The sequence below is a fragment of the Maniola hyperantus genome, chromosome 12 (genome assembly GCF_902806685.2).
Source record: "Maniola hyperantus chromosome 12, iAphHyp1.2, whole genome shotgun sequence".
In the NCBI taxonomy this organism is placed as follows: domain Eukaryota; kingdom Metazoa; phylum Arthropoda; class Insecta; order Lepidoptera; family Nymphalidae; genus Maniola; species Maniola hyperantus.
Genome location: NC_048547.1, coordinates 10082459 through 10099407, shown reverse-complemented (window position 1 = coordinate 10099407; position 16949 = coordinate 10082459). Strand labels below are relative to the sequence as shown.

Genomic DNA, 16949 nt, shown 5'->3' with positions numbered 1-16949 from the left:
ACCATTGACAGAGCAGTTAATCTGCAAAAATGTGTTATCGTCAAAAACATTTTTTTTAAATAACACTATGCAGGACCAAGGTTTTTGTTCCTATATGTATCATGTATGTTTTAGAAACAAGCTTTTGGTGGACTATGGCCAAACCTTTCTCATATTGAGAGGAGACCCGTTCTCTGTAGTGAGTCGGCTATGGGTTGATCATGATGATATAATATTATATCAAAATAAAATATTCAACACAGGTAAATTATATTATTATATAATATATATTTTAAATGTATTTTTAGAAATGCACGGCATCATATTGAAATTATGGACGTTAACGATACTATCACAGCACTATAAGATCAAAATTCAAGCACATTCTATAGTCTTTCAACTACATGTTAAGAAATACGATATCATAAATCAATCTCTGTAGCACTGGCTTCTTTCCCCTCGGTTAATGCGCGTGACTCGTGAATGAACGTGGCATATGTAACTCCCTGAAACATACGAATATTAAGTATAAATTAAATATATAAATCAATGTTATCAGATGCAAAAACCGCACACGAAGGGTTCCGTACTATCGTACAAGAAATACCAGTTTTTAATTGTCATGGTAGTTATTTTTAATTTTTTATTATTTGTTGTTATAGCGGCAACAGAAATTTATTGAACATTTTGTGAAACTTAGACTTAGACGGACGGACGGACCGCGGAGGCTTAGTAATAGGGTCCCGTTCGCAATGTGCATGTATACGACGTAAACACAAGTAAAGATCACCCGCGCTCGTGAGTTGAAAGAATCGGACTTTACGTACTTGTTGTGCTGCAGCTCTTACAAAGCCGTCGTTAGCTGAGACGGTAAGGGCCTTAATTCTGTGTCCGAAATTAAAAATTATCTTCGATCTTAACCGGACATGACCTCTTACTTTTAAACTTTGCCGTGGATAATCGTCCTGCCCTAGAAAAATAATGCATGTGAGTTAATTAAGTTTCTATGTGTTTCATATGTGAAGACTGTTAACTAAGTGCATTGAGAGTCTTGTACCTATCATATTTTAAAAACTATAGGTGTACCGCTTGACTAAGTCGGCTCATGGGCAAAAGTGCAGGATGTGGGAGGGAGACAACAACGTTTAATTCCTTGATTTTTACATCAACTGTCACCCTCCCACAACCACGAGACATCTCAGTGACACGGTTGTTATACCTATAGCAACATTTTTTCGGTTAGTCTGCCTAAATAAGTCCCACTATAAACATTTATGAAGTCAAAGTCAAATGATTTATTCAAAATAGGTAATAAATTACTCGTTTTGATAGTCAGATGTTGGATTTGTAAGAAATAATGGTGATAATTATTACGCAAACTTAAAACTAAAGCTACGAACTCTCCAACCTCCATAATCATCCTCATAGACAGTGACCCGCTCCTTTAAGTCCGCTGTACGCTGTTTTTCCATCGGGCCTCCTAATGTATTAATTATCTTTAGGAAATCATCCCATGCTGTTCTGCAGCAAACCAAAGTTTTACCTAAAATTGATATCAAATAAAAAGTTATAGTTATAAAACTATATATATAATAGTATATACAATAATGTAATTCTGTAATGTAAATGTTATTTCTAATTCTATCATACACACCCTCTAAACTAAAATGACAGTAAATGTATCCTTTATTTATTTATTCACATAAAAAATATCACACTCACATCATAAGTAACATCAAGTCTTGTAGACTTAATTGGGTGCTGAAGGGAATGGTACTTGCACCTAAATTGATTAGTTTCATACACCCACTCACTTTATTAATTTTTTACACTTAATGCCCGCGACTTTATCCGCGTGGATTTAGTTTTCAGATTTTCTGGAATAAAAAATTGCCTAAGACCATCCCCGGGCTGTAAGCGATCTCTGTACCAAATCGATAAATGTCTTTGACCCGCTGAGTGACTCTGAGCTTCCTTATAACTACCCACCTTTTTACTCACCTTGAAATAATTGTTCGAGTATTGGCTTCACTGGCCTCTCTGCCTCCCAGGCCGCTTGCTCCGTGAGAACTTTCTGCTGGAACACATAATTGCAGTGGCCGTTGGTCATATTGCTAACGTAAGCCATCATGGCTGTCACGTCTAAATTCAAAATGGTTATATCTGCATGCTCCTCCATACATTGCGACAAACATCGCAAACTTATTTGATCACTGAAATAGATAAAGATATAAGACACTTTGCAAGATTTAAAAAAAACTAAAACAACTGTCTTACTATAATAGTAAGAATATCAGAATATTCTGCCCCACAATAATTATGGGGCAGAATTCTGATATACCTACAGACTATTTTATTTTTGCAGAATTCAATAAAGCTTGAGCTATTCAAGAGCTTATGCAATGAAGTCATAAACTCGGATCACACGTACCAGTTTTTTTGCTGGGCTAAGTTGGGATATTACAGATAAAAACTGTTAAACTGAATATATATTTTTTTAAATAAATTAAGGCACTCTGGGTATCTTTAGTGTGAATACACAAACGCGTTCCACCTTAAGCCACATCATCACTTTCCATCAGGTATGATTGTGGCCAAGTATGTGCTAGAAAAAAAGAAAGAAAAAGGCTTACATACTTATTATCAAAAAACTCCTCATCACTACTAGACTCAAATGAATCGTCAAAGTCTACAAGTTGTTTAGAATCAGGCAAAACTTCCCCTTTTACAAAGACTCCTTTTGCTTTAAGTTTGTTTGCCAGAGACTCTTCAATTCCGCTTACGAATTCAAACACAACCTGATGAAAGTAAAAATAAATGAGTATGCGATTTATAAAACCCAACAAAATGCTTGGGGAACACTGATCTAAGCCAAAAACACGTACAAAAGTGTTTATCTCTCGCTTACCTTTTTTTCTAAATAATAAAAACTAGCTTAGCGGTACAGAGCGTCGGGCGCGATCATAGGAGACGCGGGTTCGAATATGTTTATATATCTTTGATCTGTATATCTACATGGTATAACATTACTTGTAAGGCGCTATTTCCATGGACGAGAGTATCGCGGCGATAGTATCGCGGCGATAGTATCGCCGCACCAATTTCGATACAAGGCTTATGGAGATTGCTCCACAGGGCGATACTATCGCCCACAAAAGTTGGTTGGACTTATTGCGATTCCCTCGCGCCGGTGGAAATGGCGCCTAAGTATTCATATAAATTACTAACCTTTGGTGATTGATACATACATGGATAAAGTTTGGCACATTCCAAGTAATCATCAGCTTGGTCGAGTATGGAGCGTGCACCGTATGATGCCTTGCCAGAGCTTAGAGCTGACAATGACTTGGGATTCCGAGCAATCACTGTAAAATTAAGAATGTGGTGTTAAAATATGTATATTGATAAACACAATTTTACTTGTAGGTACATTTATGTTATTTGTATTAATCATCTATCATTATTAGAAAAGATTTGTTTGTTTGCAATCGATAAACTCTAAACTACTAAACCGATTTTAATCATTCTTTTACCATTGAAAATCTTTATCTTTTACTTTTCTAAAAATCTATATCAGTAACCAATTATATAGGTACAACTCTTCAAGGGAATCAAAACCTATAGGGTACTTTTCCTTCACCTAGAATCATGAAATTTGGGAGGTAGCAATGTCTTTTATCACAAGCAAAGGGAAAAATCCAAAATAACTGTGAATTTGTGGATAGGGTAAAACACCCAGTAGTCAGCCTTTTAGTGAGTGATTAAATTTTGTTTATTAGTATTTTAAATATTAAACACTATGCATAAAAACAACCACTTGTTTGTGAAAGATTATTTATTAAATTAACTAAAAAAATTAACAAAATATTATACTATTGTTAGACTTATAGAAAAAATTAACAATAATCATATTATGGCACTTTTTCCCAGTGCTCAGCCTCATTTTTCCACAAGTCAGCCATGGCTTACCCTAAAGTCAGCCTCTCACTTACTTTACATATTTGGCATAGAAATTTCTTATTATATGTATTTTCATACATATCCCCAGCGAATTCAGTGCATTTTAAATGGTATGGTACTATTTAAAATGCACTTATCACTGGGCACTTATCACTTATCGCAGGGCAATTATCACATCGGTTGGTTGGTTGGTTGATTTCGGTATCGCTAGTCAATTCCTCTTCAAAATTATAACATCCTATTCTGTTTAAAGTACATAATATCTTATTTTTCTTCCTCTTTTTACTTTTGTTAGAACTCAACTGCTTTTCCGCTTTCCTTTTTTGTAATTCTTCTTTCTTTTTTGTCTCTCTTTTTTTTTCATTACGATTTTTATTTAATATTTCGTTCCCTTTCAGTTCTTTCATTTCTTCTTTTTGTCTTTCAAATTGTCTCCACTCTTTAGAAGAAATAGCTCCTATTCATGACATGATGGAACTCTAAAACAAGTGATTTTCAGTCTAAAATAACTGTACATAAATTAAACTCTACTTCAAAAGGCTTTAAGGTGCTATTTAGAGCAACAGGACTGACGGTTGGTTACTGGATTCATAAAGCCATTGGTCGGCCACTAACATACAATTACATTTGTACGCGGCTGACTACTGGTAAAATACACTTTTCGTCTTAGAAAAGTTAAGCTCAAAGTATTGAGCAAAATTGGAACTATTCGCTTCGTTAATATCAGCTAAATCTAAGATATTCCCCTAAAAACTAGTAGTCAGCCGCTTATGGCTGAGCACTGGATCTACAGTTAAAATTCGAAACCCAGTAGTCGGCCACCTTAATTACAACATATTAAACAAATAAAATGCATGTAATAGTTGATTTTATCGCAAAATAAACCTTTTATTGTAACACAAATAAATTATCCACCGCAAATAACAACATATAGACACAAAAACTTACCAAAAACTTTACGGGTTTCCTGAAGACAAAAAACAGTAACAATAGCGCGTCTAGTCATGTCTGTGACGGCGGTGCAAATGAACGAGCGTAGCTCGTCTCATTGATATGATATTGGTTTGTATGTCTGCGTATTAGCCAATAGAGAGACAAGGATTCGTTCAAACGTTATTTTAATGGTGTACACAAATTTTAACACTATTTATAGGGAAATAATGTCTGTTAAGGCTGACTACTGGTGCACGGCTGACTAGCGGGTGTTTTACCATCACAAAAGATTAGAAATTAAAGTGTTATTCCTTGTACAGTGGTATGGAACTCCTTGTGTGCGAGTTTTTTAGTATTTCCTCATTTTTTTAAGTCCATAATTAAATGTTATACCTTTTATCCATGTCCTGCCCTCATCACTTACAATGTCCACCAAGAGCTTGCTCTCGTCATTAATATGAAACGCTTTACACACAGACAGCACTCCAGGTCTGACCGCACAGTCAACTATCGCCCCCAAGTGTCGCAAGTTTGAACATGACAACTGTTCTATTTTCACTTTCCCTGATTTTTGGATCTTAAACAAAATTTATTCAAAATGTAATTAATACTAAATAGTATAAGTCCCACAAATTGCTATTGCGCTGGAAAACTTCTTCACACAAACACTTCAGCTTCACAATCTGTCAGGCTATGTCGGTTACTCTATTTCATACGGATTTCCTCATTTCTTATTTGATCATGTAGAGAAACTTGAAGCATAGCTCTCTCCATCGCTCGCTGAGTGACTGAGCTTTCTCATAAGGCATGTAGTTAGCGACTATGTTTGGGATCCATATGTCCAGTGATGATATATTATGGGATACCAATGTAACTAAATCGCAGTACAAAGAGGATTGGAAAAGAAGAGAAAGAAGATCAATGTAACTGTAATGTTGTAAATTTTTAGGATACCAATGCAACTAAATCGCAGTACAGAGAGCTATAGAGAAGAAAAGAAGAGGAAGAAGATCAATGTAACTGTAATGTTGTAAATTTTTAGCATGCAATGTATCACAAACAATGTGATCCAATGCTGCACAATCAACAACCATTGCCAACCACTAAGCAATAGGTAATTCCATGTTGTAATTATTTGAGAGTTAAGACAAATATAAAAAATCTACATCATCAAATCATAGTACCAAGGGACTCATGCTCATGAACTACATCCTCGGTTTAAAGTTTTTGTTAGCATGAAATGTATTACAATGCACTAAACAACAAGAGTAAATTATATTTAAACATACCCTTTTGAGAAACTCTGTTTCTTGATGAATTTTCTTTTTCAGTTTCAGGGCACCTTCTAATTCCTGTTTGTCCAATAGTTGCTCTATGAGAGATTCACCATTTTGTATCTTTTCATCTAGCATTTTTAGAAGCTCTTCAGTGGTATAGCTCATTTTTATGTATTTATTTGTAATAAGTACAACTTTAAATAGAACCTGTTGTGAAAGAAAGTAGTAAGTACAAAGTCAAACAAGGTCTCATCATCATCATCACTGTCAACCTAAGGTCTCATAATTTCAAATGAAATGAAGTTAATTCATATATTCATATAAGGAAAAGCTGACTGTTTGACTGACTGATCCATCAACGCACAGCTCAAACTATTGGAGGGATGGGGCTGAAATTTGGCATGCAGATGTATTATGATGTAGACATCTGCTAAGAAAGGATTTTTGAAAATTCAACAATAGGGCTTTGTGTAGTCCATGTGGACAAAATCGCGCGCATAAGCTAGTCTACAATAATTTTTTTATTTATTTATTTTATTTATTAGGAACACATAAAATACATTAATTTAAAACAAACTACGACACTTATAAAATAATCACGTATTTTAGCGTTCCTTGAAAAAGGACCCCGAATGGCTTCGCAACTAGTTGGACTTACGTCGACTAAATACGTGAGTACAGCCGTTGACAGATATTATATACATAATAATCATGTACTTATATTATTAAAATCCAAACTTATATTTTAAATGCAAAAGTGTGTCTGTCTGTCTGCTAGCTTTTCATGGCACATCTATTTAACGTGTATTTAACTGATTTTGAAGTTTTGTATTCTGTGTTTGGTACAGAGATAGCTTACATCCTAGCTCGACGGATGAAAGTGATTTTTATTCTGAAAATTCAAAGTTCCCACCAGATTTTTAAAACTTAAACCCACGCGAAGTCGCGGGCATTATCTATTTGGACAAATACCTACCTGTTTCTCAATAATACAAAAATATTTTTAATTTTTTAGAAAACAGTAAACACTAAAAACAAAGTTAAAATATAATGTATCATGTTTTAAAAGGTATAGTAGGTACCTATGTATTTAGTAACTTACGACTTTATGGTAAAAATTTATACCTTTGGTATTTATATAATGTTTTTTTATTTACACAATTTTCTCATTTCCCATTTTCCAAAAAAGAAAACTTACATTTTCACACCATTCATCGGTGACGTAAGAACCACAGAGCACAGAACACTAAACACTAATTCAAGACTATTTCTTATATTTACAAAGTACTCTGTGGAACACTCTGGGAACACTATTACTCCACAGAGCACCGACCAGAAAGAAAAGCCACAGAGTCAGAGTACATTAGAAATAGTGGTAAGAAATGGGTAAGAACAAGATAATCTATGGGTAAGAACCACAAGACTGATAACCAAAGAATTTGGAATACTAGGTAGGTACCTACATGCCACGGCTATCATGACTTTTACCATAAACTAAAGAGCTTGCGCGCCATTTTTGTTAGTACGTCACGGTCACGTGACTGACAAGTTAGTGAACCAACTGGCCAACCAACAGCCAGAGTATCCAAAATCCATCCACATAACCAAACTATAGTTTTAGAAATGGCTGACGCTATAGAAGCGGAAAAAACGATCGCTGAAGACTTGGTTGTTACCAAGTACAAGTTAGCAGGGCAAATTGTTAACCGTAAGTATTGATACACCAATTACATTTTCGTACTTCATAACACAAGATTACAGTAGGGCTCCACGTCTTTGATGATGGGACGCGTGTCCGGTGTCATCGCCATGCGGGCAATGTGGAGCCCCTCGTCACCAAAAGCGTTTCTGATCAATTACGTGGATTTTCACTTAACAACTAATCACTATTCCAGGTGTTTTAGAACAAGTCTTAGCAAAATGCGTGCCAGACGCTTCGGCGCGTGAATTATGCGAGTTCGGGGACAAATTGCTACTGGAAGAAACATCGAAAGTCTTCAAAAAAGAAAAGGACTCCAAGAAAGGCATAGCGTTTTCAACATGCGTCTCCATAAACAACTGTATATGTCACTATTCTCCCATCCCCAGTGAAACGGACTACATCTTGAAACAAGGAGATCTTGCTAAGATGTGAGCATTATATTATTTTATTTATAACTTTTACATATGAAACTAATAATAGTTTCACACATCTGACTATTCTTATTATTGAATGATTGATAAAGGAGTATTGCTATGAATGGTAATATGGTACCATATAGGAATCTTAACTGTTTGGTTATATGTACTTATATATTTGTTTGGCTTTTGTATAATAAGCAATTATAATCTTGTGTCTTTTCATTACATCAACCGATAAGTATGTTTGTTTCATAGCTACTCAAATTTTATTTAGGTACCTATATGTCAGAATTATCACAATAAAGTGCAACAGAAATATAAGTAAGTATGTATACCAAAAAAATCGCACCCAGTTGAGGACCTCCTCCTTTTTTGAAGTCAGTTAAAAAGTCTTTAACTTTCTAGAATCAAAACCTATAGGCTACTTCACATTGACCTAGAATTATAAAATTTGGTAGGTAGTGTTAAAGATGAACTCAGTTTAAAGGATTTAATAGACTTTTAATAACTTTTCATACATTTAACAAGTATTCAACAATATCAAGCATCATCAGAGAGTCCATGGAGCCGACCATACCATAGACTTCTAGACAATTGTCATGGTGTTTTAGGATGTGTGTAGACTATCAAGAAATCCTATCTAAATGTAGCAATACCTTATAGCACAAGTAAAGGAAAGAATCAGAAAACTGAATTTGTGGTTATATTACAAAAAAATGTTCATTTGTGTATGAAGGTACACAACCCATCATGTGCGAGTCTGTCCCCCTTGATCAGTTTATTTCTGTCCTAGTGACCTAGGTGCCCACATTGATGGCTTCATCGCAGTGGTTGCACACACAGTTGCTGTGGGTGGCGGAGAGGTATCAGGACGCGCGGCTGACGTCCTCCTTGCTGCACATCTGGCCAGTGAAGCCGCCTTGAGGTTGCTCCGACCTGGGAACGAGGTACACATTAATTTAGGATAAGTTACACTTATTTAAAACATTGCCTACACAAGGATAAGAAACAACAAACTTTTATAATCCACCAAAACACAAATCGTCGTGTCTGTAAAGAAAACCTATAGGGTATGTACTTCCTGTTGAGCTAGAATCACGAAATTTGGTAGGTAGGTAGGTCTTATAGCATAAGTAAAGGAAAAAATCGTAAAACCAAAAATTTATGGTTGCATCACAAAAAAAAATTGAAATGTGTTCATGAACAAAAAATTAGTATTTTGAATTTTCTAAAATATAAATGGGGTATCATATGAAAGAGGTTTACCTGTACATTCTAAAACAGATTTTTATGCATAATAGTCTTTGATTTTTTGTGCACAATGTTGAAAAAAATACTGTTACTTCTGTAGTACGGAACCCTCTGTGCCCGAGTCTGACTCACACTTGGCCGGTTTTTTTATAGAACTATGCAGTAACAGATGTAGTACAAAAAATCAGTACAGAGTATGGATGTAAGCCCATAGAAGGCATGTTGTCACATCAGTTGAAACAGTTCCGTATTGATGGAGAGAAGAGCATCATACAAAATCCATCAGAGGCGCAGAGGAAAGAGCATGAAAAGGCCACCTTTGAGACTTATGAAGTGTATGCAATGGATGTACTAGTTTCTACAGGAGAAGGTGTTGTAAGTGTTATAATTTGTTTATTTTTGATTTTAAAATACCCAGATTAGAATAATGTATAAAGCATGGCTTCGAAAGATGTCGATTTTAAAGTTTTAATTAACAAAAGCATAATCGGAATAAGTGAATTGAACAGGAGATAAAAAAACAGTAACAAGCATAATATTACAGTAAATAAAAATTTATCATTATCCTATGCATACATATATTAACTTCCAAAATAAAAGAATAAAGTTTATGTATAAATAAGCATACATATATAACTTTAGCCAAGTAGCCATTGCTAAGTATTACATCTGGCTAATAGAACTGCAAAAATGATTTATCTCCATTAAGGTAGATCATTTATACAGTTCTATTGATTTTATTTAAAATTGAATTTTTCGATTATGCCTTTATTCGATGGCAAGTTGAAGTGTCGATTGGCAGAAGAGTGGCATAAATAAAATAAATACCCTGAATTCTTTCCAGTCTAGCTGACACTCGCTAGTCTGGCAGTACTCAGGGAAAAGTAAATTGTATGAACTAGGATTGAAATTACTTTGACATATTTTAATCCAGTTATATACGGACACAAAGATCCTATATTGTTGTAATTTGGCAAGAGGTCTTATTTTTCTTTCATTTATAACATATATTATTTATATAAAAGTATTTTTTTTCATGTTACATTAAGAAATTTTCATTTGCATTTGTTTCAGGGTCGTGAGATGGATACAAGATGTACGATATACAAAAAAACGGATGAAGTCTATCAACTCAAGCTGAAGGCATCCAGAATGTTCTACAGTGAGGTGAGAAATTTTAGTTGAGGCGATCAACATCTTTACACATGTTGATATTTATATTGCGGTATGCACGGATGTACAGCCCATAAATATGCGATCAATGTTAAGATAAGCGCATATTATGTCGGGCCGCAGTGAATAATCCGTCTTAATCGCTTATACAATTTATATATCGCATTATTAACTATTATTATAACTGAGAATTAAACTATTGCATAATATGCCGAGTGGTGCGAGTCGCATTATTGCACAGCGAATTTCCTTTCGTGTGATGCTGCCGTGAGTAGTAACCCAAAACTATGTGTCAAATAAAATATCTGGAAACAAATGTAAACTTCTTTTCGGCACATACTGGATGTATTTTTATATTTGGCGTTTCTTTTTTACACCTTTTGTTTGCTTTCGTCGTTAAATAATAAATAAATAAAATTTCAATGTGCTGCAAACCATCCTGTTCTAGCGTGCGAAGTGCGCATTTTGCGCTGCCATGGTCTTAATGTGTGTTTACTTTTAAGCACCATGCTTTTTATATCCCTAAATATTTGAATCAATATCAACAATTTGATATTGTGAAAATTTTAGGGTATAGTGACGTAACGAGTTTGAGCCGATATATTTAGCTTCAAGCTATAATATATGGGTATAGATCATTACAACAGTTAAATACACCATCCTTTCTAAATGAGAAGGATTTGGCCATTTTCCTATCAAGCTGGCCAAGTGCAGATTAGGTAGTATTTTTTACGAATAGTCACAGTTTGACAGCTTCTACTAATATTGTTTTATTTGTCTCAGGTCCGCAATAAGCATGGTTCAATGCCTTTTAATCTTCGGAGCTTTGACAAAGAAACAAGTGCTAGGCTCGGAGTCGTTGAGTGTGTCAACCACAAACTTATTGAGCCCTTCCAGGTAAATACTCATTTATAATACACTAGATTAAATCTGAAAAAATGACATTTTGATTGGGATCTCCAATTTTTAATTGATATTTGCGACTAATGGTCTGGAACCTAGGTATACTTTACACATCACACATATTGAGTATGACCACAAACACTATCAACAACAACAATGTTGGCAATTGGCATTTATCAACTGATTATCATAGAAAAGTATGATTTGATTTGACGCAACACATAATACCAATTGTGGAGATTATTAAATTAAATGTATAGAGTAGCTGTATGGAGCAAAAATTGTGTTCCACAAAACTGTCTGCTAAAACTAACTATTTAGTTATAAGTCAAGGATGCAATTTGCTTGAAAAATGCTTGAAATGGCCAATTTAGTTCATAGTACATAGAAGATTGTTGTCATTATTATGAATAATCAAATACACAACTGAGTTTGTTGTGGGCTTCTCAGACCAGGGTGCGTTTTGAACCCTCGTAGCTTTAGTTTTAAGTTTACGTAATTAATTATAACCATTATGACAATTTATTTGTCAAACCCAATACAAACTAAAGTCAAAGCCTTTTGTTCAAAATGTGTATCCCATTAAGAAAAAAAGGCTTTGATGACTTTGAAATCTTCCAGGTGCTATATGAAAGGCCGGGTGAATTGGTGGCACAGTTCAAATTCACAGCGTTACTTCTCCCCAGCGGCACACACCGCATCACCGGCCTGCCGTTTGACAAGAGTCAGTGTAAGACTGAACGCACATTGAAGGACCCTGAACTTAATGTAATTATCAATTTTATATATTTTTTGTACCACAAAGCACCAATACACAATGGTTGCCTTATTCCTACTATCATGTAGCCATGTATGATGGGCTAATCTATACTAATATTAAAAATGACAAAAGTGTCTGTCTGCCAGCTTTTCACGGCCCATCCGTTAAACCGATTTTGATGAAATTTGGTACAGAGATAGCTTGCATACCGGAGAAGGACTTAGGTACTTTTTATCTCGGAAAATCAACGAGTTCCCATGGGATTTTTAAAAACCCTAAATCCACACAGTTGCGAGCGTCATCTAGTAAGTAATTTTATTATTCTAGCTTAAACTTCTAGTTATGATTAATTTCTATATTTAATTTACAGTCCAATAACTGTCCTTAGTTTATTCTAATATGTACAAGCTCACTGTTTTTGTGACCTAGTTAAGAATTAAGTAGCACAAGTACTGTTACACAAACATTGCACTTTTTTAGCACTAATTTGAATGGATTTTTTATATATATGACAAAACTCATGACCACATATTTTAAAAATAGGTTTGTCATCAACAAAAAAGTTAGTTAACAATAGGTTAATAGGTTTATTGTTTCTAAATAATAGTGCAAAGAATGAATACTATGTATAGCTACTAGCTAGAGAGAAAAAAATGTGATTGTGTGAATTCGGAAGCAAGATCTGCAAAGTTCATTTCATTCATTTAAGGTTTTCCCATATTCAAGGTATGGGGTGTTTGCTACTCCCTGTAATCTTTCAAAACATACTTTCTCAATAGTTTATTTTGAACAAGCACAGGGTATAGAAATGTAATTTTTTTGAGCCGATTTGTTATTATATTACACTTCGGTTTGAACTATTACTACAACCTTTAAAACATTCACAATATTTTAATATTACGTATTTATTATCTGTTCAACACCTCAATGTAATATGAATACTTTTTCACAGGCGCTACTGAACTCATCTGCCAAGTCAAATAAGAAGAAGAAAAAGAAAACTGGTGCTGAAGAAGCCATGGAAGTTGAAACTGCTGCCTAGTAATTGAAGTTATATTTACCGAAGGACTTAAATGAATTTAGCATCTTTCTAACAACTCTCATATGGACAATATTCTGACCACTCTGTACGGTGATAAAAGGAACAATAATAATCCCTCTATAAAATATCTTTCAATGAGTGTTTTCTTTTCAGTGTTCATTGAACTATTAATAGAATCAAAACACGATTGTTGCCGCCGTAAGCAAAAGAGATGCATCTAACTGAAATAAACTAAAGATAAAAATTATAATTAGGATCTGAAATCTTTAAAAACTTCATCCATGCAGCATAAAGGAAAATATTTTATGGTAGTCTTGCTATGTGATGCAAAATTATTATTATATTTTAAATAATAATTATTATTATACACTTAAATATTTTTACATTCCTTCTTAGGAAAAACGACACTTACACAAAAAGGCACAAATGCATATTTCCGCCCTTTTTTACGTAGAGACCTTTTTCTTTTAAAAAAAGGCATAGCCTGTATATGGGCATTTGCTGCCTTTCTCCTTACTTAATATATCATATGAGTGACACCATCGCTTTAGCAAAATACATCTATTTTGTTCAATATTATAGTTAGTAAAAGACTTTAGTGGCACATGTACTTTAGTTTAAAAGTCGCAATCATCTCTAGATTGGTTGATGCTCGCTCACTATTGACTACAATGTATTGTTGCAACCAGAATACCATAAATTCAGCCAATCATAACGATTGAGATTGTAATAATGATTGATGCAGTTTTACTGCAATCAAGCAGCAGTTTTTAATTTGACAATTCATGAGAAATAAATGTCTGTAATGTGTTAATTCTAGAATGGAAACTCACTAAAAAATAATAAAAATTTGTACCAGATGCCTTTTTTCCTGATCCCGATTATAATTTTTAACTCAATTTCGCGAAAAATCGGCAGATACGCCTTTTTTCTTTCGACGGCAGATTACCAAAATGGCTATGAAATAATGTTCAGATGATTACCTATGTACAAAATAACCCACTTGTATGTGTCAAATGCTATCAAAACACACATCTTTATTCATTTACTTGTTCTAATTCAAATTCAGAATTTATCAATGTCTTGAAAAAAAATATTGTAGGTCAGTTAGAATAATATTAATACCTATCATTAAATAAAGGTTAATCAAAGGTTTTTTAACTAATCTAATACAAGATCATTCCTATTTACTCCATAGTTCATGTTGGTTTTTAGAAATATTAATTTTACTGAGCACAAAATTTTATTCTGACATATTAATATAATATGTAGCTATATTATCATTTAAAATTAACAAAACAATGAAAATGAACTGTTGTATTTACTATAATTTTGAAGTATTCAATTGTTTTTGTAACCCAAGGGATTCTTTATAAATGTCTAAATTAGGATAAATTTTTAAATTTAAAAACTAGTTATACTTAATGTGAGGTGATACTTCAAAATAATGGTACTTGACTGTTTTTATTTTAGTTCCATAAATATAGCTCTTAAAATATAAATTATATTAGAATCCATGAGGTACATGATGAAATTTGGAACAGAGGTAGCTTGCAACCTGGGGAAGGATATAGGGTACTTTTTATCCCGGAAAATTTAAGAGTTCCCACAGGATTTTTAAAAACCTAAATCCACGCGGACGAAGTCGCGGGCATCAGCTAGTGTTTTATAAATACAATGATGTATTGTGTTCTTGTATATTTCAATATCTATGGAACTAACAATAATCTAAAGTTAAAATGTGCGACATATGAATGGAATAAATCAAACTTGACCTTTGTGGTCTGTTTTCGTAATAATCTTTATTTTTATTTTAACCTACACCTCTAACCTAATATTACAAATATTATACTCATAGATAATACACTATGGTACCATCGATCAAAGAAATGGTACACTGTTCCACAGAGAGGGCCTGTAGTGCAGGAGTTGTCAACAGTCTCCAGTAACTCCTTACAAGCCTCAGTCAAGTGGTATACCTATAAGTCCCGCAAATTGCTATTGCGCTGGAACCATGGCTCATTAACATTGTCATACGACGTCAGCCGAAATAAAAATTTACCATCAGCTCGAAACCTAAAAAAACCAAATCAGATTTCTTATAAGTAAGTACGTAGTCAAATAAATTAAAATATATTTTTATATAAATTCTTTATTTACACAATACCTATTTTAAAAGTAACTTTCGAGGGTCTTCAGCAAAACGGTTTATGACGTGTTCCGTGAAAGAATCTCCATAAAACTCGCCCATAGCGTTAACAAATTTTCCTTTGTTTTTTCCTAGTTACCTTTTCACTGCCCATCTTGGTACTATTCAGATATATGCATCCCGGAAAATCAAAGATTATTCATGAGATTTTTAAAAACCTAAATTGACGAAGTTGAGGTCAGCAAGCAATATAAAATATGAGCGCGAGCGTAGCGAGTGCGAAATTCTTGATATATTTACAAACAAAATTTGTAAAAATATGGTTTTGCAAATGACAAAAAGTTCTTTTTCTTAACTTTTAGCGACAGAAGTAGATAGCTAGTAGGGACTTAAACAAAGTCCAGGGGGGGGGGGGGGGCGTTGCCCCCCCCCCCCTGCCCTCCCCTGGGTACACCCATGCATGCAGCATTATGCATTATATTTTATAAAGTAATTATACAGTAACAACCCCCAAAAATATGTTAGTGTAGTGCTGAATCTATGCTATAGCGGTTACAGATTACACTACTTTAAGGGAAAGGAAACCTCATTCTACTTACAACACATTTTAATAATAAATTATGTAACATCTGTTTTTAGCAATGCTTCCATTTTATTCAATTTATTTAACATTATCTTGACTTGTTTCTGGACTTGATTGATTCGGTTCTAGTGATTCAGATACAAACTTATATGTCTTGATGGCAGCATCAGAGGCATGTGTGGGGAGGTCAACAAGAAATCTGAATGTAGCCTTTACACCACTATTCCAATAGTATTTAAATAAATATGTCAGTCTATCATTTGAAGGCAGAGGGGGAAGCTGAAAAGTATATTTCCATGTTAATTCAAAACAAACATTAACTATAAGAGAAAATGGATATTCCTAATCCTATGAGAACAAAATAATAGAATATTACCTCATAGGGAATCTGTTTCTTTAGTTCACCAACATAGGGAGACACACCTTTTTCTAATTCCTCATATAGTTCACTAGTGGTAGAACTGTCTTTCCATACTCCTTTATCAACTGTATAATAAACTGCTGAACCAAGTAAAGCAGATTTTACAGCAAACCTGAAATTAGTTGGGTCATTCAGAATAATACGTGTCTTATGATTTGCGTCGCAAAATGATAAGAACATACTTTAACATCTTGGCGTATTGTTTTTTGATGCGGGAAAACGATTATGTAACTTTTTGGTTATAAAACATCGCAGGCAATAATGGGCAAAAATCTTCAATCAACTCAATGCAAAATCAATGCAAAATGTAGATCTCTGGTAGATTTTAGTGATTATCATAGACCAATAACATATGTGATTATTAGATAATCTTTTTTTTAATTTTTTTTTTTAATTT

The 16949-nt window shown here is 33.9% G+C and overlaps 3 protein-coding genes and 1 long non-coding RNA gene across 5 annotated transcripts; 1 reads left to right on the top strand and 3 right to left on the bottom strand.

The window, feature by feature from the left end:
- Positions 1-245: 245 nt before the first annotated feature.
- Positions 246-6314, bottom strand: LOC117987123 (UPF0415 protein C7orf25 homolog). Its single transcript, XM_034974079.2, has 8 exons — positions 6162-6314; positions 5266-5449; positions 3208-3344; positions 2617-2777; positions 1981-2192; positions 1388-1522; positions 807-949; positions 246-485 (listed from the first exon to the last, which is right to left on the bottom strand). The coding sequence occupies exons 1-8, from the start codon at positions 6312-6314 to the stop codon at positions 402-404; spliced, it is 1209 nt and encodes a 402-aa protein (XP_034829970.1). The 3' UTR covers positions 246-401.
- Positions 3797-5145, bottom strand: LOC138403109 (uncharacterized). Its single transcript, XR_011237400.1, has 2 exons — positions 4888-5145; positions 3797-4418 (listed from the first exon to the last, which is right to left on the bottom strand). It is a non-coding gene; the product is annotated as an uncharacterized lncRNA (long non-coding RNA).
- Positions 6315-7689: 1375 nt separating the features above from the next.
- Positions 7690-15198, top strand: LOC117987124 (proliferation-associated protein 2G4). The gene is made up of 8 exons (XM_034974080.2): positions 7690-7857; positions 8045-8279; positions 9064-9217; positions 9675-9896; positions 10596-10688; positions 11478-11591; positions 12219-12365; positions 13310-15198. Exons 1-8 carry the CDS (start codon positions 7773-7775, stop codon positions 13397-13399), a joined length of 1140 nt encoding a protein of 379 aa, XP_034829971.1. The 5' UTR covers positions 7690-7772; the 3' UTR covers positions 13400-15198.
- Positions 8956-16893, bottom strand: LOC117987128 (MICOS complex subunit MIC13 homolog QIL1-like). 2 transcript variants are annotated; one of them, XR_011237399.1, is made up of 4 exons: positions 16735-16893; positions 16508-16664; positions 16148-16410; positions 8956-15475 (listed from the first exon to the last, which is right to left on the bottom strand). XR_011237399.1 is itself a non-coding variant. In XM_034974085.2 (3 exons), exons 1-3 carry the CDS (start codon positions 16740-16742, stop codon positions 16210-16212), a joined length of 366 nt encoding a protein of 121 aa, XP_034829976.1. In that variant the 5' UTR covers positions 16743-16893; the 3' UTR covers positions 16144-16209. The 2 variants fall into 2 exon arrangements, 1 of the variants encoding a protein (XP_034829976.1); XM_034974085.2 differs by lacking the exon at positions 8956-15475 and having other exon boundaries at positions 16144-16410.
- Between the last annotated feature and the right edge of the window lie 56 nt (positions 16894-16949).